General features: G+C 41.2%; 1 protein-coding gene across 9 annotated transcripts; it reads right to left on the minus strand.

Moving 5' to 3' along the window:
* Positions 1-147: 147 nt before the first annotated feature.
* Positions 148-22521, minus strand: LOC116233184 (uncharacterized). 9 transcript variants are annotated; one of them, XM_090123429.1, is made up of 29 exons: positions 22422-22521; positions 20226-20461; positions 19570-19793; positions 19043-19207; positions 18613-18795; positions 18249-18369; positions 17342-17455; positions 16283-16451; positions 15173-15335; positions 14654-14842; positions 13664-13853; positions 13360-13499; positions 12487-12624; positions 11483-11703; positions 10830-10987; positions 10287-10514; positions 9387-9722; positions 8312-8710; positions 7769-7939; positions 7280-7434; positions 6707-6847; positions 6091-6229; positions 5643-5833; positions 5193-5318; positions 4208-4388; positions 3113-3264; positions 2327-2413; positions 1541-1687; positions 148-907 (listed from the first exon to the last, which is right to left on the minus strand). In XM_090123429.1, the coding sequence occupies exons 2-29, from the start codon at positions 20359-20361 to the stop codon at positions 680-682; spliced, it is 4992 nt and encodes a 1663-aa protein (XP_089979555.1). In that variant the 5' UTR covers positions 20362-20461; positions 22422-22521; the 3' UTR covers positions 148-679. The 9 variants fall into 9 exon arrangements, 7 of the variants coding, with proteins under 7 accessions (XP_089979555.1, XP_089979554.1, XP_089979556.1 ...); XM_090123428.1 differs by lacking the exon at positions 22422-22521 and adding an exon at positions 22211-22352; XM_090123430.1 differs by lacking the exons at positions 20226-20461; positions 22422-22521 and adding an exon at positions 22211-22352.
* Positions 22522-23711: the final 1190 nt, after the last annotated feature.

A 23711-nucleotide genomic window follows, 5' to 3' on the forward strand; every position in this document is an offset into this window, starting at 1 on the left:
CTGTTAGTGACAGCAGTAGGCTTTTCATGAGACCAAGTTACACTAATTTCACTGAAATGTAACTTCTGTTATCCAGAAAGTGGTGATAGTTTAGGGAGAAGTAATCAGTCTTTCTGATGTCAGAAAGGGCAGGTCAGCAAATTTGACCTGCCCTTCATCCAACCTGCCCAGATGTAGCAGGTTGTGAAGATTGGCTTTGGTAGTGTAAAGTGAGGTCATAATGAAAAGGTGTCATGATCTGCTTTGTATTCAACTACACCATCACAAATCACATCCTCCATCCAAACCTGCCCTTTTTATAGCTGCCTAAGGCATGAAGGAAATGCTTTTTTCTCTTCTCAAACAAGCTGTCATTTAGTGGTTCCTCAAACTTGTCATTCAGTAAGCACAGAAATGCAGAGAGCAGATCAGTAACTTTAAAGGCCTTTAATAGACTCTTTACATACATTTTTCATAGTGCTGCTTTTGATGCTGTCCTAGTGATTTGTATGAGGCCAAATAATTTTTTTTGTGCTATGAGGGTTTTTTTTTCCAGGTAAAAATGATACTTGTGAGGCTGTTAGATTTGAAACAGATGTTTGCTAGGAATTGATGGCTGCAAATAGGGAGCCCTAATATCTATAAGCAGCTTTTAATTGCCATTTTGTAATGAAGTATGGAAAAAAAGGATGGTGAGTTTTCAACCAGACCAGGAGTCAGTCTGTCTTATTATCTTCTCCAAGGCTTCAATTTCTGTGAGGTTTTTCCCTTTCACCTCAAAAAGTTGGGAGATCAGGCTTATTTCTTCCTTGGAGAATGGCTCTTCCTTCAGCAACATCTCAGTTATCCCAGAGGATTTATTATCTTGGAGAACTGCTGACAGCTGAAGTCTAAGAGAAAACATCTCACCAAGGCAAGTCTTTAGTGCCTAGAGAGAGAGAGAAACAGTTTTGAATACCTGGAAGCAGTTGAACATGACATTTAGAACTACCTGCTGATCAGAGATTAGTATGGATGAGAGGTAGAGCAAGTCAAACAAAAACTTGTCTAAATATCCTAATATTACTTGTGGAAGCACATTTTATCTCAAAAATCACCTCCAAAACATTATTGGTCTCATAGGTATTTGATGTAGCCCACAGATATGCTCAGTAGTGTGGTTAACATGCAGCTGTTCAAGATTGAAGCAGGATGAGGATATGGTACCCAGCATCAGCAAAAGCTGGGATATTTCTGCTGTGTTGGCCCTTAGGCAATGTAAGGTTGTTCTTGACAATCATGAGGAAAATCACCATTTACAAAAGGCAGATTTTGGCAGGGACCTAAGATCACTTTGTGCACAGTAGGGATATCTTTGAGGAAAAAGATGACTGTGCATCTCCTGCAATACCAAAATGCACTCTTTTGAAGGCTGGATGGAAAGGACTGCCTTGTATTGAGAAGCTAAGGGAAGAACACTGCTATTCCATTTTTATTTCTTGATAAATCCATATGTATATCTCTGGTACATGTTTTCCAAATATTACTGTAGCGTAATTACATTTGGAGCACACAGAGCTACCTGATAAAAAAGCCTCAGAAAGGTTGGGTTGGTGTCTTGGCTGAAGTCAGCAGCAGTGATGTGAGCAAAGCAGTGCACAAGAAGCAAGAGGAAACTTCCAGCAGAACCCAGGCAATCCCTCAGGATGAACAGTTTGTTCTTGGAAGTCTGAAAAAGAACAAATATCCTGAGCTGAGCACAGCCAATGGTCAGCTGAAGAGATATAACTCTGCCAGAGGTTTGGTTTTGATTTCAGAGAAGTTATAAGATTCAATTCAGAGAATATGGGGAATATCCATATAATAAACAATACAGCACTATTTCTTCATTTTGGGACACTTTCTTATGTGTGAAATCTAAAGCATTCTCACACTGTGTTTCTAGACAGTTGTATCTCTGTGAATTTTAGAAAGCTTTTCTCTCTAATATTTCCCTTTTAGAAATACAAAATCTATTTTGTGTATCTGGTTATGGCAAATAAAATGCTGATGAATTGTTCACTTCTATAAAGGTGACCTATAGAAAATTTAGTGTAATTTGAACATGAGAGACTGAGTAACCACAGTAATGTGCTCTGGGTATGACCTGCACATGAGACACTTATTAAATCTCTGTATTCTACAGTGCTCTATTAAGTTCACATTCAGAGAAATCCAGAGCATGCCATTAACCTTTAAGAGTCCTACATTTATATCAAACATACAATAATTTAAAGATATGAAACCTTCCTGCAGTTCACTTCCTAGGTCCATAACTTAATGAATATAAAAGTATTACATAGGTTGGTTAGATGTGAAGTTGACAAACCTGATAAAAGAAAGAGTTCCTGAAGGCATTGCCTGTGGCATTACAGAGAGGAATACTGGAGGCAACACACAGGTTAACTTCTGGAGCCTGCAAAGGGAAAGCAAATTGCTTCTGTAAAAACTGCATGCACATCAGACCTGCAAAGTAAGAGGGGTTAATGGGATATAAATTCATTTACATGTCACCTTTGATTTGCAGTAGGTACAAAGAGCCAACAAATACCACAGAGAAATGGGAACTGTTTAAAAAGCCCTCTCATATTGCAGCAATTCATCTTGCCAGTTTTCTAATGAAGTAAATTAAAGTGTACTCTTGTCCCCGAGCTCTGACTGTAGGCATTGTTATTTTTATTAGTATTTATTTTATATTTCTATGAAAGATCCTGGACAGTCTACATTGAATGAAGCCTTACTGTGCTACGAACTGTAAAATGAAGATAAGAAATGCCTTGCTCCAAATTAGAGAAGAAATATGCTTTATCCTAATATCATTCAGTATGCAACAATTAGGTAATGCAAGGTCTGGGTGACGTGCATAGGAGGGATTACACAGCAAATACAAGAACTGACCGTGGATCTTGGGCAACAGAAATTTGATCTCAAAACAGTCCTACATCACTGTGGAGAAAACACAAATTCTGCCTCCTGCTGTCTGCAGACTAGTCTTTTTCAACTTGATTTTACTTATTATTGACAGATGCTTTGCAGCTTGTTGGCTGGAGGATTTTTTAGAGCACTGTTCTTTTTGAAGAACTGATTACTAAATACCAGCATCTTAAAAACTTACATCAATGTGAAGTCTGAGAAACTGCAGCAAAGAGATGCCATACTGATATATGACAAACTCCCTCGTGGATAGGGCTGCAGAATCCACTACTATTAGTTCTCCTTCTTGACTCGAGAAGGCATCTTGTTTACTCTGAGAAGAATGTGCTGTTTCTACAAAGAACAACAGAATCTTGTTAGACTAATTCATTTTGTTTCAAGTGTCTTCATTTCACTGCATTTCTCACTTCATAACATTTCTGTCATTCTTCAGTATAAAACCAAAGCTGATGATGAATTATCAGTTCTTTCAAGAGTAGTGCAGAGCTCAGTGTTCTTAGGCAACCCCTAAAACTTCATTCTTCCTAAACATTTCAAATAAGGCCTAGAAAAGTGATGACTTGTGTAGCTCAGGCTCGATCAACAGCCGAGTTGATGTGATTCTGTATTCTGAAGTCTGTCCTCCACTGTTACAGTGTTTCCTCCAAAGAGGACAGTAAATTTAAGTTGTCTGCTCTGCAAGATTTTAGAATAAAAACAACCAGGCTACCTGAATGATGAAACAAACATCTCTGCATTACACCTGAACTGGAAATGCAGCGATAATCCTGTCTTCATCTGTGGTGGAAATAGCCAAGTTGCACATGTTAAAATACTTCTGCTGAAAAGAAAATCAATACTGCTTCAAAAAAGAATGGCTATTTAATTCCATGCGCCAATTATTTTATTGCAGTCTCATCTAAAATAATCACGGATTAGTTCTGAAGTGTTGATGAATCTGTCTAGTATTAGATATGGAGGTTGGCGGCCTGCATGTGGCAGGGGGGTTGGAGTTTGATGAACCTTGAGGTCCCTTCCAACCAAGCCATTCTATTCTGCAGGCTTCCCAATGTAGCTAAAATCATCAATGCTTTCAAGAGGGATCTAGAAGTGATAGAAAAATGGTAAAAGCAGTGAAATTACTGTTACTTTAGCACAGATTCACTGAAGTATCTGACAGCTGCTGCCAGAAGGGAGAATCTCTCTTTCTAGCCTTTCAAAGTTGAAAGGTTCCTATATATTTTTAAAGGCCAGAGTAAAATAAGATAACTGACAGTACCTTTAACTCCTCTCTTACCAGGTGTCTCAGATGATACGTAACTTCTGCTATCTTCCTCCAGCATCTGAACCATAGACTTGAGCAGTGGGATCACACTGTGATCGATGGCCTTGCATGTACTGTGTGAGATCCCACTACTGCCATAGTATCTGACTGTCTCATAGTTTTCAAAACAGTGCTGTGACCCACAGAAAAGCATCTGAAACATCACAAGACAATACATGTAACTTGTGTTTTACGCATGTTAAAAATCTCATTGGAAAAGCATCCTGGCATTCCTTGCCTTCTGGTGAAAACCTCAAATTGTTTGTTCAGACATCCCATGCAGATTGACTGGTGACTCAATAAGGTTCTACTAGGAGCCTGTCTCAGCAGCTTAAAGTCTTTTCCAGTGGTTACAGTCTTGGAGCACCCAACTCTGATTCTTCTACATCCTTCAAGCTGCTGTAAATGTTGTAAGACAAATGATTTGAACTGAATTTCTTGCATTTAATATCCTCAGCTTCTCCAGAATCCATTTGTAAGTGTAATACGTGTAATAAAAAGCTTTCTGTTCAACGTTCTGGTCTAATAATTCTATGTCAGTTATATTAATAAGCTGAAATTCAGTCAATGGTTATTGTCTCGTGGGGATGTAAGAGTAGAAGAGGAGGACAGAGAAAAGGGAAGACTGTTAATTTTATGCTTTTTAATGTAAGAAGACCAAAATGGAATATGGAATCCAGTTAATATGAAGAGCGGATTCTGAGTCTATTGACTTAATGGGAAGACTCACTTGTCAAGAGGATGTAGGTCTACGATTCATGAGACATTACAGGTCAAAGGATGGGAGGTGAAAGGTCTCTTTAAGAGAAGGGAACTTGTGGGCTTTTCTAGTCAAGTGTATTTGAAAATCATTTTTGCACTCTCGGGGATTATTCTCAGAACATGGCAACTGTTCATGCTTTTGCTAGAAAGTAAGTAGCATGACTGCTTTTCATTTGCCTGAGAGTGAGGTCAGTACCTTTGCCTGCTGGGTTTGGATATCTGACAAGTCCCTCAAAAATTCCAGCTTAGTGTATGCAGTCTCCACCTTAGCTTGTTGTTTCAGCATGCATTCCTGAAATTCAGAGGCTAGAGCGAGTACAACCTGGAAGAAATGAGACAAATAAGAGTACGTCAAGTTCCAGCTTTCATTTTCTGTTGCATACTGTGGCTACAAAGCTAGTGTGACAGCTACGTGGCACTGGTGTCTGGGCACTCATCACAGAAGTCACAAAACCTACAGCTGATGACAGGAGGGGCCAAAAACTCCACCCTAAAGGTAATAGTTCAAAAAAGGAGGATTCAAGAGAAACAGTGGAGGAAATAAATGGGACAGTGTGACCCCGGGGTGCAATATGTCTGTGCTACTCAAAGGTTAACAAGTCCTCTGACCCCAGGAACGTTCAGCCTAACCCAGCAGTGACCTCACCTGTCTGAGCATCACATTGGTTACTGTTTCTGTACTTGATGTGCATCCCCTCTGCTTCTCTCTCTGTGTAATCTGCACACATATTCTCTTTTCTTCTTCTTGTATCTTCTTAACAAACTGCATCAGCTTTTCCAGTGCCTTTCTGATCTCCAGCAGAACCTGTATTTCCTGTTCTTTTTCATCTCTGTCACCTGTAAGCAGCAAATATTAGCAGAAGTGCCCATCTGATAATGGAAATTCACAGAGCAAACCTGAAATACTATGCTTCCTAAATATGTTTCACCACACCTCTGCTCTTTATCTTTTAGAACAGCCCAAATAACCAGATCCTATGTCTTGCTTCATGGGGGCATGAGTAGTTTCTGAAGTTTAAGCTAACATGCTGGGAGGGAGCAAACATCACACACACTGCTTCCCCTCTTTTCTGTTTGTAGCTAACATTCTATACCTTTGAATAGTAAGGGTAATGCAGTGCCCAGCTGGCTGCTGAAATACTTTGAAGCTCTTCTCTCAGCTTCTTGCAGAGAGGACCCTTCAAGAAAATGACACATTTCCTCAATGTCTTTCACTTCTCCCCTGTATTTTATCTGTAAGAAATAGGAGAGGATTTCAAGATAGCATTGCAAACTTGTACAACAGTGACTTCTTGTGAAGCTCTTTCCTTTGACGGATGAAAGCAAGAGATTGTCTAATTTGAAGACAGATCACAGCTTTTTCCTAGCCTTTTTAAAAATTTTACTTTATTGTGCAGACCCTGAATGCAGTTCATCTGTTTCTGATACCACTAAGAATAGTTGTCCCTACTGTGTATAGACAATTCTGACTTTGAACCAGTGGTTGCTCTGTTATGAGACTACACAACAAATTTCTAAGGTGGGAAAGGCTGCAGTGAAGTAACAACACATCAATTCACATTTTGGATTTGCACCGTAGTGAGAAGGGAAGTAATGTGAATTCAGATTGGCACCATCCTGGGTGCAGCATCAGTAATCCTTCAATTGGATGCCTGTGGGCAATCCTTCATAGAGAACTTTACAGAAGCCAGCTGCAAAAACTGCACATACCTTCTGTGCCTTTCCCTCTTTTGCAGCATCAAGGACATGAAGAAATAGAGAACTCAGTTCCTTAAGGAGCCCTTCTTCCTTTTTTATTCTGCAGTGCCAGTATATTTGCCTTGAATTTATTTCCTTCTCTAGGAGGTCCAGCTGAAATGCAGTGACAGAAAAAAATAGCTTACATTTGCAGGAAGGTGAAAGATTACAAACTTAATTGAACCTTACTTATGAAATCTTCATTCAGTGCTTTCAACAGCAGCACATACCCAAATTTGCTGTCACAGGGGGATTTGCAGTCCTGAATCTGTGCATGTTATAACTCCTGTTTGAAGTTATAATGCAATGTGTACTTTGGGATAGGACATAGAAGAGGAGGTATGAAGAGCAGCAGCAGAAGATACAGATAGAAAAGAGAGAAAAATGGATAATGAAAAGTAAAATGACATACATATACTTCAGTTCATCTTGTACTGTAAGAAAATATTATTTGTGGGGCATAGGAAGAGCTGAAATTGCCTAACAGCAGTGGAAAATCATGAGCAAAGAGTTTTCCAAAGTTATCAAACCTGCAGCAGAAATTACCAGCTCTGAATCCGTGGCTCTTGGTAAAGCTCTGAAGGACTGAACAACAGGAATTACGTTGTGTGTCTGGGGGTGGGTTTGAGCACCAATAACAGGTCCAATTTCACCTGTAATTGGACTTATGGTTCTGGCACCAATAGCGATAGGGACAAGGCCTGTGGGTAAAGAAAGATCAGATATAGTCCTTAGAATGCACATCATGAATACAACTGTTCCAGCCGCAACCTTAATGATCACATTTTTTTAAATGGCTGAAAGCTGCAGTGTGATTTGTCTCAGCCCTAGCTCCTATTCACCATTTTTCTGGCTCTGCTTGTTTTGAATGTCAGCACCATGCACACTGATATTTTCCATTCATTGCTGAGACATTAACAGATCTCCTCTGCTAGGATGATTTCTTGGCTCTGAAAGTAATATGAATAGAGGTGATGACAGAGAAGTCCTTTCCTCTTTACTGTTAAAATAATCAAATTCAATTTCCCATTCTACCTTTTCCATTTCCATCTTCCATGGTCCCTGCGAGTGGGGAAGGCTGCCTGTTATTCCAGTCAAAGTCTATTCCCAGAATTGGCACCATCAAACTGGACCCTCCGGGATCTGGGATTTTCATTCCAAACACTGCAGGGATCCACATCTCTGTGCCCGGATATTTGATCATACCTAGTTTGTCCCCCAGAAGAGAAGATGAGAAACATAAAATATTAGACTGACGTTTTGTGATGGAAAGATCTTCAGTAGCTGACAAAAGCAGGATGGATGCCATTACTTCTGCTTCACCTTCCAAATAATGTTGGCTGAGCTCATCATAGTATTCGTGGCTCGGGGTTGGAACTTGATGATCTTTGGGGTCCCTTCCAACCCACGCCACTTGAGTCTATGATTTGCTTAACAAAGGCTATTTTAACAAAAACCTTACAAAGGTTTTAACTACTAGTATTTTGGCCAAATCCTGTGATGGAAATGTGTTCATTACTGTAGCCATAATTGTAATGACACCCCTTTACTCTTTAAAACAGACTGTTGTACACCTACCCAGATTCCCACCATTACTCTTGACATTTGAGGCTATTTCTTGTTTTTTCTTGAGGCTTTTCAAGCAGTGCATTGCATGGTAAAATCTAGCAGTGAAAGACTTCTTCATATCTTCTACTGAAGCCTTTAGCACTGCCAATCTGTCTGCTGCTAGACAGGTATCTTCCAAAACTGATGCCTTAAGCTTCTTTAGAGCATCCACCACACGACTTTGGGATAGCAGCCACTCAGCTTCCAGCACTGCTTGGTAACTGCCACCGTGGGGCAGAACCTTGTCTTGCTGCAGGTGAGCTCCCTGTACTCGGGCAATTTTCCCACTCAGAGGCTCAATGAAGGAATCTCCAATAAGCATTAAGTTTCCAGAAGGATCCGTCAGCCCACCTAGAGGTATAACTTCTCCTGTAATTGTGAAACAGGAAATAAAGAGTCAGGACATCACCTGGTATCATCTGGCAGCTGGTCATGACAGTCTGGTATTTCCATTCAGAAAAAGGTACAAGAAAGCAGTAATAGATCTAATGAGATGGGGAAAAAATAAAGCAAAAACATTTGTAATGCTGATTACAAAATAATTTGCCCACAAAATGTTTGTAAATGAAGTATCCTAGTTTCTACTTTAGAAGATGCTTTTAAAAAATCTAGAACTTCAGCCACCTCAGCCCCTAAGTTATGTATTTCTTACTGCTTTTCTTATTTTAACACAGCAACTGGACCATCTCTGGGTCAAATCACAGAATGTCAGGGATTGAAAGGGACCTCAAATAATGATCTAGTCCAAAACAACTTCAATCTCTTGCGTCATAGCTGTATTCATTAATGTAGTACCTCAAATATCTCTCATAGTTTCAGCAGTTTTACTGACTTTTAAAGTGATAAAATACAACTACAGAAAAGAGAAGGTTTTCTTTCAGTAAAGACTAAGGTGTGGAGGTGTCCTGACGGGGCAAGGCAAAGGTGGAAAGTGAAAGTGACGGCTTTAGGCTCCCTCTGTTCCAGAGCCTGTAGTCAGTGAGTGAAGAGCAGGTTAAATGTACAGTGCATACCTCATTTACCAGTTCATGAAGAATTCACCTACCAGTGTTACCATCCAAACCAACCCCGAGGATCGGAACAATCTTGCCTCCCTCTGGCTCTGTCATAGGACCCCCGATCTCCAGCGGTGTCAGTGTGCTGGTGATGGGGTTGAGGTATGTCCCACCAACAGCCAGCTTTTGCCCAGTGTGAGGATGGATCGTAACCCCAAGCACTGGTACTTCTATTTCTGTCACTGGATCTGCCATGAGTCCTCCAAGACCAAATATTTTTTCAGGACACAGGACTGGAAGTTTTGTCTTCACAGGTAGGCCAGTGTCAGGACAAAGTGGGTAAGGAATGTAAGGAAATATGGGCACTTCAGGTTTCTGACGCTCACCTACATGTAAAACCAGAAGAAATCCAGCATGGTTATACTAATGCTAAAGGCAAGGAGGCATCAGAGCTCAGAACAAAGTCTAAGGAGCTTTCAGAGAGTGCTCATACTAAAGGCTTGCAATGTTTAGGCCTAGAGTTAAATGAATGACTGTAAGCCCTCTATACCAGCTTTATGGTTGTTTTGTTGTTTGTTTGTCTTTAGGCTTAATTTGTACTTTGGCCTTTTCCTTAGAGTGAGGCATATAATGGTTTTTATGGTTTAAAGAGCAGACTGACAGAAATGTATCGGAAATAAAGAATACTTCAATAGTTTACTGTATATAAGCCTTGTAACATCTTCTTACTCACACTGAGTCTTGTATTTAGATGAAGAAAAATATCTTCCAGTGCGATGCTACTGAGAAGTCTTCTCAGATTTTCTTTAGTTTTAGATTTTGTTAAGGTTAAAATACATGCAAGCATACCAAGGTGTTTCGTGTTGGCTTTTTTCTTTCTTTTACACCACTAAAACTGTATTCCACAAATAAGCAATTGAACCAATTGATTATTTCATAGTAACTCTTACCTGAAGCAGAATCAACAGTACAGACCAGCCCAGATCTGATGGGATCATAACCAACGTTGCCCGCTATGTGAAGCACCTTCCCAGTGCCTGGATGCAGGAAATGGTTGCTTGGCACTGGCCCAGAGCACTGGCTGCTCAGCAGCATGGCACAGTGTGGGCTGGGAATTAACAGCCCAGTGACAGGATCCACAGAGACAACATCAGGTGCTCGGGCACTGCCCTTTGGGTCTAAAAACAATGCAAAAATAGGAGAGGAAGAAAACAGCAGCCTGTTACCCTCTCAGAAATCCACTCTTTTTGAGAAACAGTGCAGAAGAAAGTTATACTGATTACTTTGCTTTTGGAGCAACCCCTTATTTCATGAGTTGTTAGTGAGAACTCAATGAGGACACTTTCTTCAAAGAACATCTCTCTTCACTTTGCTATTGGTGCTTTTGTCACCTATTTATTAAAGCATCAAGAGGAGCAGATGTGCACCTTCCTGACTACACTTCCTTACATTCTAGCATCATTTTGAAAAGAATTTCTAGAGGTTGTAGTTACCCACAAGCTCCTGTTTGGTAAGGATCCTGGTTTTATCTTTGTTAAGAAGGTGAGCTCCTGTTCCTTCACCCAGCACTCCCCATGCTTTCAGGCGGTGGCTCTCTGTTATTATTAAGCTTGACATCCTGTTGCTTGCAGCATCTATCTGGGCTAACAGGCTGGAATTTAAAAGGTGGTTACTTGCCACATGAAGTTAAGATAAAATAATTTCAAGGGAGCAGTACAGGAAGAGCTTGGAAGGACATGCAAATGATCTCTGCACTTTGGAACCTGAAGATCTCTATGAGTATTTGCTTTGGCTACTGCATTAAAAATACCAATTTCTCTTTTTTTCTGTTTTCTCCTTAATCACGGAATTCCGATTCTGAACATTCAAAGTCCTGACAGAGCATGGTTTGTACACTGACCTTAACTGGCATAATACCACAATAGAAAGCATTTGGCAGTGAAAGAAAACACCCTCAGAAGATTGTTGTCCCTTAGATTCAGATGGGGGTCTCTTCACTATATGGCACTGTGTGAGATTTAAAACAGCTGTTCATAATCTCTGTTAGATTATCTCTTCTTAATACAAGCCAACCTAATCACCTGCCACAAATCCTTCCAGCTAGGAAATACAAAGTTGTAGCAGAAGGTTTCAGTACGTTTATTACCTTTTACAGTCTGGCTGGGACCAAGTGGTTGGGCTTCTTTTACAAGCCATCTTATTTGTCAGCATCTCTGCCAACCTCACTGCCTCTCGCAGGGCAGAATTGAACGTGACATAATGCTCTTCCTGGCATTTCAGATCATGCTGCAGTAACTGCATCTGTTTGTTCACACATTCCTCATATTCTGCAGCCAACTGCTTCCTGTGCTGCATCTCTTCTTCTGCCTAGGTGGGATATAAGATCCAAACACGTCTTCTCTTGCTTTATCTAAATGTAAGCAGAAATTCTAACTTTTCTGCCTTTTATTAAAGTAACAAAAATCAGAAATTACAAATAATTTTGATCTATTCATTTGAATTGGAGGACATCTATGCTAATAACTCTAATATGCTGAACTGCAATTATCCAGCACATAGGTGATAAGTATCCAGATCTGAATAATAATAACTTAAGATATCCTTTTAACAAGCGATGCAGAACTTCTAGGAGTCACATAATAAAGGTGACTTTTATAACTACTTACTGTGTAGCATACACATTTTTCCAAGTGAAACAGTGAGTGTGTATCTGCTTGTAAGGCACAAAATCATTTCATTCTAAGAACTTTTGTAAGAATGTAAACAAACAAAAGTGGAAAAAAGATGTTATGCGTGCTAATGCAAACCAATGTGTGCTGTTCTCAAAGCAGAAAGCTCTGCTACTAAAGAGACTCCAAAAGAGCTGAGATGTATGGGTCCATCAGACAGATCAAGAAAACAAAATAAGTGAACAATCTTTCAGAGATGTTTCTGTGTTAGCATGAGGCAGTAGCACCAAATTCAAAAGACTTAAAAGGTCCAGCACAGCCTGTTGTTTGCAGTTGTAAACTGCTTTGCAGACTATGACGTATGAAATGTTTACAATTACAAAAGTGATGTTCTAAATGACCATACCCACATTTATGAAAAGAGAGTGCTGCAGATGTCATTTGCTATTCCACGTGTTAATGGTGCTGAGCTGAGCTCTACCTGCTGTTTTGCTTTTAAGTAATTCTCCATCGTTGTGCTCTCATAAGACTCCATCTCTTCTGGGATATTTAGTGTCATGATCCAAAGGCTTTTCAGTGCAGATATTTCACTTGTAAGCTTGTGATAAAATGTTTTCACCTAAGGCAAAAAAAAGAAAAAAACAAAAAGAAGAAGAAGAAATTAGGACTGTAAGAGATAATATGAAGGCAGTAAGTTTTCTCTATAACATCGGTGCCTTTTTATGTAACAAAAGTACATGGCAGCCCCTGAGTCCTCAATACAAACCATTTTCATGATAGCATTCCTGAGATTATGGCACAACGATCTCTCCATGCTAACTGCACGCTGCAATGCAGCTCCCTCTGCTGTCCCTTAAGCCAAACATGCAGTTAGATGAGTGTTCCAGACAGATCCATCATAGTTACTGTAGGTCAGTGAAATGCTATCCCACTGATTTCAACTATTATGAAATTCAAATAACAGAGCGAGACTCCATTTCTGTGTCACCACATATTCATTTATATTTACTTCTCCTCAATTTAATCTACGGTTCTCAGATGTTTGACCAGGTAATCTGTATTACTTTTATTTTCCAGATGAAAAATTGGGGCTGGGAAATGAAGTCCTTTTCCAAAAATGTGCAGAGCAGATTCATAAGAAAATCAGAATGTTCTGCCTTAAGGTCACTGTGCTTCACACTATATGACATGGTATAAACAACATGTTTAAGAACATGGATACATGTCAGTGTTTCAAATTCTAAAAGCATTGAAGTTGAAAGAAAGTACATACAAAATAGATAATAGGAAACAGCAATGTTACTTGTTTCAGACTCTTTCTGCATAAATGAGTAAGCCCCCAAACACACTTTACCTCTTCTTTGAAATGGCCCAGTTTGGCTGTGACTGACTGTGACTGCCTCAGCAAAAGTTCGAAGAAAACGTTGGTGTTAAACAACTCAAGGTCTATCTGTACTTCAGGTTCCCAAACACCACCCTTTTTCATGGAGCAGGCTGAAACACGAATATTCATTTATTAGTGTTTTTCACTCCATGACTGTTTTCTTTATGCAAATCAATAAATCTGGGCCACTGCACATTGCTAGACATGGGATCCTGGCTCCATATATATAAGAAACCAGGCAGCTCCACTGTTATTTAGCTTTTTGTTATCTGACCTGTTCCACCAGTGTTGCAAGAGTCAGCATCCATGCTACCCTTGTTCTGCAGCCAGGGGTGATACTTTCTGATGGGAAAGACTGTTGGTACATTGGAGGAATATCTGTCCAGATTGTATTTCAGCTGCTGCCTTCGAAATGGAGGGCAGGCAGTGTCCTTCTGTGACCAGCTAAGTCCCTGACAAAGAAGCTGCAAGACACAACAAAAATGAACACATAAATTCCTTTTCTCACTGTGACAAGTTGTATTTTGTGATTCATGTGTTAGTCACTCAACAAGCAGGATGCACCATTACTTCTGCCATTAGGCAAAGACCCTGAGAGTCTGTTTTCTAAGTACCTCGGTAGGGTGGTCTGTTCTAAGGCAGAATTACTAATCTTAGCAGATGAGGCTGAAACCAAGGGGAAGGAAGTACAGTTATATGTTGTTTGATGATGGATGAATAAATCCCATCTTCTACCACAGTATGAAGGACCATTTCATTTGTTGTGAAGCTCTGATCTCAGGTATGTTGCGCTCACAGGGACTTCTGTCTGAACAATTAGTGAACTGCAAGCCACATGAATGAGCACCGCAGAAACTCATCAGCAGTTGACAGTTCTTTATAATAACTTTACAGGACTTAATTATGGCTTCTTTATTTTGAGACAAGTTTGTGCTTATGTTAAAAAAAAATAATTGTCATCTCATCCGTCCTTCCTGAAGAGATGCATATCATGGAGAATTTCATTATGTGATCACATCTAATGAACCAGAGAATAGAAATGAAATTCACCTGTACCTTAAGTGTCTCCAAGTGGTCTATGCATCAGGTAAATATCCTGGGGTGTCAGTGGGGCTGGATAAATTCATAGGGATGATTTTAACCCATATATAAAACATAAGGTTGAGCCAAAATTTTCAGTTTTATAGGGGATGCCTGAGGAAACAGGTGGCTAGTGGGTTGCACAAAATCTTTCAAGAAGAGACTTAATGTAACTGTTACTTACTGTCAACACCACACAGGTAATAAGCAATGTGAGAAGTCCCGTGATCACTCCAATAATGGTTGTCCAGTCAGGTTTCAGTAGGAGGTCTTGCTTTCTGGCAATGCCCACCTGCACAGCATATCTGGGAGTTGTGGGGAAGAATGGCCCCTCTTCATAACATTGTCCTCCAAGTGGCATGACCCTAATGTACTTAGTGAACATAAGTAGAAATGCCAGTCACTGTCACTGCAAATTATTTAAGTATGCATAGTGATTTAAATCTGAAGTGTTATTTTGGCTATGACACTGAGTCAAACTTTTGCAGCAGTTGTACCATTTTGCACTCATATGTAATGCTTGTGCACAAAAACACCTGCATTTGTTGCTGTACTCACCTCTGCAGTATGGCATGTAAAAATGAAAAGATGCTCAGTGATAGATTTACTATTTCCTTTCAATTCCAAACCATAATTTGGAGCATTTAAATGCTTTGCTAAGAAGGATATTGTAAATGCAAAGACAGCATTCCTCAATACAAACCATTTTTTTGTGCTGATTGCTGCTCAGCTGTAACACATAGGTACCAGGGTGCTGGAACTGGAAAAGGAAGAAGAGGAAGGTTTGGGAAACAGCTCTTATTTCCTCTGCAAGTCTTCGAAAGTCCCCCCAGTCAAAGTCGGTGTTTGTGTTGTACAAGTTGTTCCTAGAAGCAAAAGTACAAGAGTCTGTTCTTGTCACTGGATTGTGTGTGTGTGTGTCTGTGTGTGTGTACATGTAGGTTTATTTATTGAGCTCTGGTTGCTGCTTAGGATTCATCTACACCACTAAATACCCGAGGATTAGCTAGAGTGCTGAACATCTAATTGTCCACACAGTGGCACTGTGTTTGAGGCTGTTCCAACCAGCTCTCCCCAGACTGGTGTATGTAATGTAATGCAGCAGGAATTAACCCTAAGAAGAATAGATATTTAGAACTGAAGAAAATAGCCACTAGGACCCTTTTTAAGTGTTTCAACACCAGAGATGCCAACATGGAACCCACACATAAAGTGCTATAATTCATTACCTGTCCCTTCTGTTACTTCTTTGCTATCAAGGTGGATGGATTCCAGAAATGAAATGAAAATAGGCCACAGGGGAAGAAATCTCCAGAACTGCCCACAGAAACAAAAGCAGCAAAGGCAGAGCTCCTAAGGTTTGCAGTGCACTAGAATGTGCTTGTTCATATTTGGATGAGTTTACCAAAACCTAAACCTTAGCTCAATCGTTACAGAAAGGGAAAAGAAATTAGGATGAATGAGAGGGAATATAAAGCATAAGCCAGTGAGAAGTCAACTTGCAAAAGTATTAAGACAGGTCTGCCTTTTAGTGGGTCAGAAGTAGCACCAGCAGGGGAACAGGAACAGCATGCATATATTTGGTTTTACTTATTTTAACGACAGAATATTGTTTTCCTGATGTCTTACACATAGTTTCCAAATACACGATGTCTTTTCTGTCAAAAAGACATTGAAGCACACTTGATAATGAGATTTCTACTCTTCCTAGTCATGTTTCCTCTGAATTCTACGTTGAGAAAAGTGAAGACTTCAGCCATCTTCTCTGTAGCTCACCTAAAAATGCATTAGTTAAGTTCCACATTGTACTTACACATCATAAACTGGGTAATGCTCCTTGGAGACAATGAACACAATGGTAACGTTAGCACTGATGCATGTGGTAGGATTTAAGATGCCACTAAATATGATTTTTGATGTGGAGGTTGAAGGTCTCAGGCTTCGTATGAGGAAAGATCTGGGTTCTTCATGGTCAGAATTAACTGTAAAAGCACAGGTTTGGATCATTATGTTTGGATCTTTATCAATGATTTTCCATCTACAGAACTGCTGCAGGATACACTATTTCCTATTTGCTTTTATGACTAAGCTTTATAGACACAAATCTGGCTTCCAGAGTAAGGCATACTGTCAAGACAACAATGCCACTGACATCTTCCTGACATTGGATGATTTTGCACTACATTTTATATCTTTTTTGCAACGGCTCTGCTGAAGCACATTTGGTAAAGAAGCAGAATTTAAGGAATCCATCCCCTTGTATGGCTTGGCTATGGATTTGAGGATAACTCTGAAGGCACAGAGGAACTAAAGCCCTGCTCTCCAAGAAGAATGCAAGTAGAACTAATGAGAAAGCAATATGAAATGCCAAAAGTTATGCAGATGATGGTGTAAATCAGAATTGCAGAATGAACCAAAAGAGAGGATCAAACCAAAGGAGAGATGTGAGAGGAATGGAAGAGAGCTCAGCCCTGACATTTCCTCCTGGGCTCTACCCTCCCTGCAGACCTGAGGACATGGTGGCAGTGAGGGGGCCACGTGCCAGCTCTGTGCACACAGATGGAGGCATCCAGCTACAACCTGGCTGTTCCTCATCACCCCTGGGGAAGAGGCAGGGGCCAGGAGGATGTAACTGCTGGCTCATGGGCTTGGGCTGCAAAGCAAGAGGCTCTGATGTGCAGCGCAGGGAAGTCAGCTTTTTCTTTCACTTCACTATGCTTAGTGTGAAAAGGTTTTCTGGCTATTTGAAGATGGTAAGGTCTGTTGGTTTCTATTTCCTATTTAGTTTGGTACTAGAGATGGTTGAAGCACAATTAAACCTTAGTGAAACTGTATTTAAATATATGCTTTGTAGCCAAATGTGAGAACTTACCTGGAGCTGTTGGGGAGGAAGACCTGTTTTTGTGAAGTGATGAAGCCTTGTTCAGCATGATGAAGTTATGAAACAGCTGTGGGTCAGGATTATACACTCCTAAAAATCCTCTCCCTAAAGCAATATAAAAAATATCAATTACTTCTGGTTTTCAACCAGCTGGACTTTAGTTTTTCTTCTAGTTTATAAAGTATCAGTTCACAAACTCCACAAGTTAAGCTTACAAAGCCTCAAACCAGGTTACATGTTTTTCAGTTCATTTCTCTTATTCTAGGGCAGTGCTTTAAAACACTTGGGCCTTATCCAAAGGCTTTAGGGTTTGTTTGGTGTTGCAAGACCTGTTCCTTAAGCAGCAACTGGTTTAACTTGGCTGTAGTCAATGAAACTGTGTCAAGGTACCGTAGAGAAATGATTGCATCCTATTGTTCTTATTAAATTTTCATGCAGTTGCATAAAAAGTTGTACAAAAAGCTTTTGGCTCACAGCTTGATTCTAGAATATTTTAAAAAAGAATGTTTAACTCCTTCTAATTCTACCTGATAAATTCATATTAAAATGTGAAGCCCAAAAGAAAATCTATACAGATAAAGGATTGTGAGAAGAAGCCCTTTGACATGCATCTCTTTTTAGAAAGTGAGAGTGGGACGGAATCTCTGATTATCTGTCCATTCCTGGAATACTGGAAATGTATAGAATTCAGATCAGCGTTTTAGGACTGAGTAGTGACTTAGCATAACTTCATCCTGCCAGGATGTAAGAATCAAAATTTCTTGTTGTTTGTGTTAAAGACAAGAAGGAAAGGCCAGTAATTTATAAAAGCCATTTAATACCTATCTCTCTCTATATATATTTAATACCTATTTAATAATATACCCTCTATACCCACTTTTGTTATCCTTTTCCTTACCACTTGCTTTCACGATGTATGCTGGATGAAAGTATTTGCTTTGTTCTGAAGTGCAGACATCTTTTAAAGGGAAATATGATCCTAGTAGAACTGTTCGTAATTCTTCAAAGAGAATGGCAGCCTAATAGAAAAAGAACTCAGAAAATATATGTGAGTTTTTCACACTGTTGCAATGCAAGGCCAAGTATAAAAAATATGCTGTATATAACAGACTAGTGCCTGAGGTTTTTGTTTGTTGCTTTTTGTACTTCTCTAAGGAAATAATAAAATAAAAAAACCATGATGTTATTTGATAAAATAATTACTCAAAGTTTAAAAGTTTAGCAAAAAATAGGTAGATCTTGAAAATAACAGTAGCTTTTACCTTGCTTCCATTTCTGTAAGTGATAAAAAGCTGAGGGTTTTCCTCTGCACAGGCGATTTGCAGGGTTTCTCTTTGTTGCCTCCTACACTGAGAATCACAGATGTTCTCCAGACGGTCAGTTTGACAGATGCAGAGGCCAAGAACCTTGTCATAGCCTTGATAATCCCTGGGAATAGTACAAACCTGCAGGAGAAAAAAAAGGAATAAAAAAAGACAAATAATGACCCATCCTCCTTATGCGAGGATGGAAATCTGGGCTTACTGCTAGGCTTCTTATTTCAGTTTGAAGAAGAGTTAAAACGTCCCGTGAAAATGCTAATAATGCTTGGTTCTCATGCTGCCTGTACTTAGCAAAGGAAGAGCTAGGCAGTTGGCTTTTAGGGCAATGTTTGCATGAATCTTGGATTTGACTGATGGAAAAACACTACACCTTTTCTGAGCAATAGTGAGTCCATTCCTTCTTGGTCAGACACCGTCCTTCCTGATTTCGGGAGGCTGAATCTCGACAGATATCATATGTTCTTCTGACACAATGTCTTCTGCCACTCACAGAGCTCTGATAACCCAGAGGGCACGTGCAGTGAGCATCACGAGCCTGGAAGAAAAAAAACAGGAATTCATTTAGAAACCTGCAGCCTCGTGAAGTTATTGTTATGCACCTTGCTACATTAAGCATCAGGCCTTATTTGGCTGAGATCAGAGGAAACCTGAGAGTCCATTCACACCATCTTTACCACAAATAGAGCCCTGAAACTCAGAATGCCTGTAGATCTGCTATGTTACGTTTAGCCTGGTGAATGTATGTAAATTGAGATGATATGCAGGACTGCAGATACCAGTGTGAGAGAGGTATCCTGCCCTAGGGCAGCACATTTGAAGTAAAGAATAAAGACCAAAGTCTGAAGAAATGGTAATCTCCATTAAGACTGAACAGCTGCTACAGAACTGTCCGTGTACCTGAAAAACCTGGCCTTTCCCAAGACATATGCATGTTTCTTGTCCTTCTGCGGGCTGTGCTGCCTCTGAGCCGCATGGGAGACATGCTTTTTGACCAGGCATGGGGTTAAAGAAATCCACTGGACAAGCCAAGCAGCTGTGTGCTGTCAGTGCTGCTCCTTCGGAACGGAAAGTGCCTCGGGGACATGGAACTGGTGAGGTGCTTCCTTCAGGGCAGAAGAAGCCTGTGAACAACAAAACCAAAAAGATATCATCATTTTTTCTTGTATAATGCGGCTTTATTATGTTCATTAGATAGAGTTAATGCCTCTACAGTTTAAATAAAGTGTGTTTTTAAATTTATTTTAAAACATCACAATCAGTAAAATGAACCATGCCTCATTTAAAAATACTGCCTGGTTTCAGTGCTGCTTTTTTAATGCAGTACAAAAAGGAAGTCCTCAGATATGTGAATCTTATAATAATATTGAATGCTCTATAGTAGCTGATTAAGCCTACTTCCTTTTATTATATTAATTGCTGCAAGACTAATTCATTATCTAAGGGCCTCTAACATTCAACACAATCAATGTCTGGCTACATTTGTTGTTGAGCTGTATGTGACAGAAAAGCATTCTAAAGAAGCTAATGATCTCTGGTATATCATCCCCAAATACCTGCTGGACAGTTTGTCAGATTCTGTTTTCTTCTGCAGTGAACTCCACTTTGACAGTCCTTGTGGTGTGGAAGTTGCAGCTCCCCATGGTCACAAGCAAAGCTCAAAAAAATGGTCAAAATGAAGAAGAGGGCCATCCATGTATTACACCTACTAGCATGAAGTCTCAGATGTGAATGACAAAGGCACAAGGAGAGCTTTCTTTTCAGACACTGAATATTTAATGGTGGGTGTAAGCTGAAACATATTAAAGTTTGGTGTAAAATATTCATGGTAGCTACTTGAGCCTATCATATTCCCCTACAGGTCGTGTAACAGAAACTGTTCTCAGACCAACATAAAGACACTGCATATGAAATACAACTTTTGCAGCATAGATAAGTGCTTATCTATGGTTACAAACAATTTGTTACTGTACTTTGTAATCTGAACTTTTCAGGGTTCCCATAACAGCCTTGATTTTTCCAAGACTATGCATCTTCATTTACCATAAGGAATCATGAATATGTGTGATATGCTTATTCTATCTTTGGAAAGGCTGCATAATTTATGATGAGCACAAAGCAAAAACCCTGCTGAGCAATCTGTGTCTTTTTCAGTGTTCAATATAGAAAAAAAGTAATTATTTGTGGTTATTTTGTCCTGTTTTTCAAGATCTGTGACAGATTTTAGTACACAGTTCAAGGATCTTGTTTTGAACACCTCCTTTTCCTTTCTTCATAGGGATTTTAAATGTTGCAACAGCAGCCAGTGGCTCACCCTGTTGAAATCTGTGTAAATGGAATCTGCTGTATCTTAGACTGATGGGTGCTTAGATGCTTCTGAAACCTTTGCCCTTGTGATATAAAAGACAGCTGTCCCAGCCTGCATGTGTCATGAAGGAGGCATTGTGCACATAGCAGAGACCTCTGTTTCCTTGTGAAATATCTAACCAAACATGCAAAAGCACTTAAGGATAACACTCCCCATTTCTCTCCTCTGCTTGTACTGTTAGTGGCATTATTTAACACATGTTTCTTAAAGGTATTTCCAGTAAATATTAATTCAAAGAGTTGGGTGGACTTCTTAGAGGTGCAATAAAAAAGTGGTTTCCAGATATATTTTGTACAGCAGTCATTACTGCACTTGATCATCAGCCTGGAAAAACAGCAGTGGAAAGGGAGGGCGTTCAGGGAGAGATCAGAGTGGCCTGGGTTAGAAAGGACCTTAAAGATCATTCAGTTCCAAGCTCTGCTGTGGGTTGGCTGCCAACCACCAGCTCAAGTTGCCCAGGACTCCATCCAGCCTAGTCATGGGCAATTCCAGGGATGGGGCACCCACAGCTTCTCCGAGCAGCCTGCACCAGTGCCTCATCGCCCTCTGAGGAAAGAATTTCCCCTTGATACCTGACCTAAATCTCCCCTCTTTTAGTTTAAAGCCATTCCTCCTTGTTCTATCAATATCAGAATGAGTAAAAAGTTGCTCTCTTCCTGTTCATAAGCTCCCCTCAGGTACTGGAAGGCCACAGTGAGGTCTGCCTTGAACATTCTCTTCTCCAGGCTGCAGAAGTCCATCTCCCTCAGCCCTTGCTTAGATGGGAGGTCTCAGCTAACCAAGACCTGAAGTGAGCAGAAGCTGCAGCACCTGCTTCCTTATGGACAAGTTAATACAGGGAACTTAAGGCAGGGCTGTCCCAGTCCGGGAGCCAGTTGGAGCCCTAAAGGCATACAGACTGCTGCTGGTTTCCTCTGGGCCTCACAGGGCCACTTCCAAAGTGACTCTGGTGTTATATGGAAACCCACACACACAAAAACACAAACCGTTCACTGTCAGCCCACCAGAGCCCCACAAGATGCTGCACAACTCCAGGCTCTGTGGCAGGAGTACCTCCTAAATTAACTGTGCTGTGCTGCCAAGCTTACTGTACTGCATCTCCTCATCAATTCTAAATAAAAGGCAACCATCCCAGAGCATTATTCAAGAAATTAACCACGCCATGATGCTAACCATGGGCTGTGCTCTTGTCAACAGCCGTACGGCACCTTTTGGCCCCTGAACTACTTCAGACTGCGGTTCTTTGTGGAATTACCAGAGCAGGCCTACGCCTCCCACCCTCCACACTGGGCCGCCCCAGCAGCGCCGCACTGCCCCCTCCGCTCCTCGTCTGCTCTGGAGGAGTGGATTGGCTGCTGCGCAGGCGCACTACGCGCAGCCATACCCTCAAGTCCTCCAGGGCAGTCGAGGCGCAGGATAAAGCAGAGCAGAGAGGCTGCACGCAGGCGGACGCCTTCCGGCCCCGGTGGGATCGCTTCCGGCTGTGCCTGTGGGGTTCGGCCCTGAGGTTCTCCTGCAGGCCCTGAGCGTCCCCTGACCCGCAGCGTGGTGTGCTACAGAGTAGCGGAACTGTGACTTTTAATTCCACGTCGGACGGCTTAGGAAATGCCGTTGGAGGTCCCCTACAAGCGGCCTGCGCGCGGCATTAGGCACCAACGGTGACCCTGCTGGAGCAGTGTGGGACAAAAGGGACCCGGAGCTCCTGGAGGGAGCTGCTCGGACTGCGTCTGAATTGTGCACCGTGTGGGTTGCCGCAGCTTGTTGAATTTGCTGTCTGATTTTACAGTGAAAGGATCAGTTGGTATTCACTTGTTTACACACAGTATAAAAATACACACAGCCTTTATGTGCGGTGTGCCTAGCAAACATTGTGCTTTACAGCAGAATGTGCAATAGAACATCCACTCAAGTATTTTGGTTCTTAAAATGGCCCCATCTGCAGTACTGCGTCCAGGTCTGGAGCCCCCAGTACAGGAAAGACAGGGAGCTGTTGGACAGGGTCCAGAGGAGGCCACAAATCTGATCAGGGGCTGCAGCAACTCCCCTACAACAACACGCTGAGGGAGCTGGGCTTGTTCAGCCTGGAGAGAAGAAGGCTGTGGGGTGAGCTCACTGCAGCCTTTCAGTACCTAAAGAAAGCCTACAAACAGGAGGGAAATCAACTCTTTGAAAGGGTAGAGAACAGCAGGACAAGGGGAAATGGTTTGAAGTTGAGGGAGGGAAGATTTTAGTTGGATGTCAGGGGGAAGTTCTTTACTATGAGAGTGGTGAGGTGCTGGAACAGCTGCCCAGAGAGGCTGTGGATGCCCCGTCCCTGGAAGTGTTCAAGGCCAGACTGGATGGGGCCCTGGGCAGCCTGGGCTGGTATGAAATGTGGAGGTTGGTGGCCCTGCCTGTGGCAGGGGGGTAGGAGCTTCACGATCCTTGAGGTGCCTTCCAACCCTGGCCATTCTGTGATTCTTAGATTTAACTGGAATCTGAGCTGAGATCACAGTCCTGAGTGTTTCTGCCCTGTGGCTGCCTGGTGCTGGGGGTGCCCAAGCTCACCTTGTTGGAGTCTGCATTCCCCAGGCACCCAGCTCTGTCTCTGAGCATGCCTGGAGCTGCCCCATTGGAGAAATCTGTGCGTAGGTCCTGCCCAAAGCAGACTGGAATGCAGGAACTAGCTTTGCTG

Source organism: Phasianus colchicus, chromosome 23 (assembly GCF_987193195.1).
Source record: "Phasianus colchicus chromosome 23, bPhaCol1.hap1.1, whole genome shotgun sequence".
Taxonomy (NCBI): Eukaryota; Metazoa; Chordata; class Aves; order Galliformes; family Phasianidae; genus Phasianus; species Phasianus colchicus.

What these genes read in the sequence shown, in the direction of transcription:
- LOC116233184 (XM_090123429.1), bottom strand. Translation starts at nt 20,361, where the DNA reads ATGGCCCTCTTCTTCATTTTGACCATTTTTTTGAGCTTTGCTTGTGAC. An exon ending in TCTGACAAACTGTCCAGCAG is followed by an intron (nt 19,794 to 20,225) that starts GTATTTGGGGAT and finishes TGTTGTTCACAG; the next exon opens with GCTTCTTCTGCCCTGAAGGA. An exon ending in CGTATCATCTGAGACACCTG is followed by an intron (nt 3,265 to 4,207) that starts GTAAGAGAGGAG and finishes TGTTCTTTGTAG; the next exon opens with AAACAGCACATTCTTCTCAG.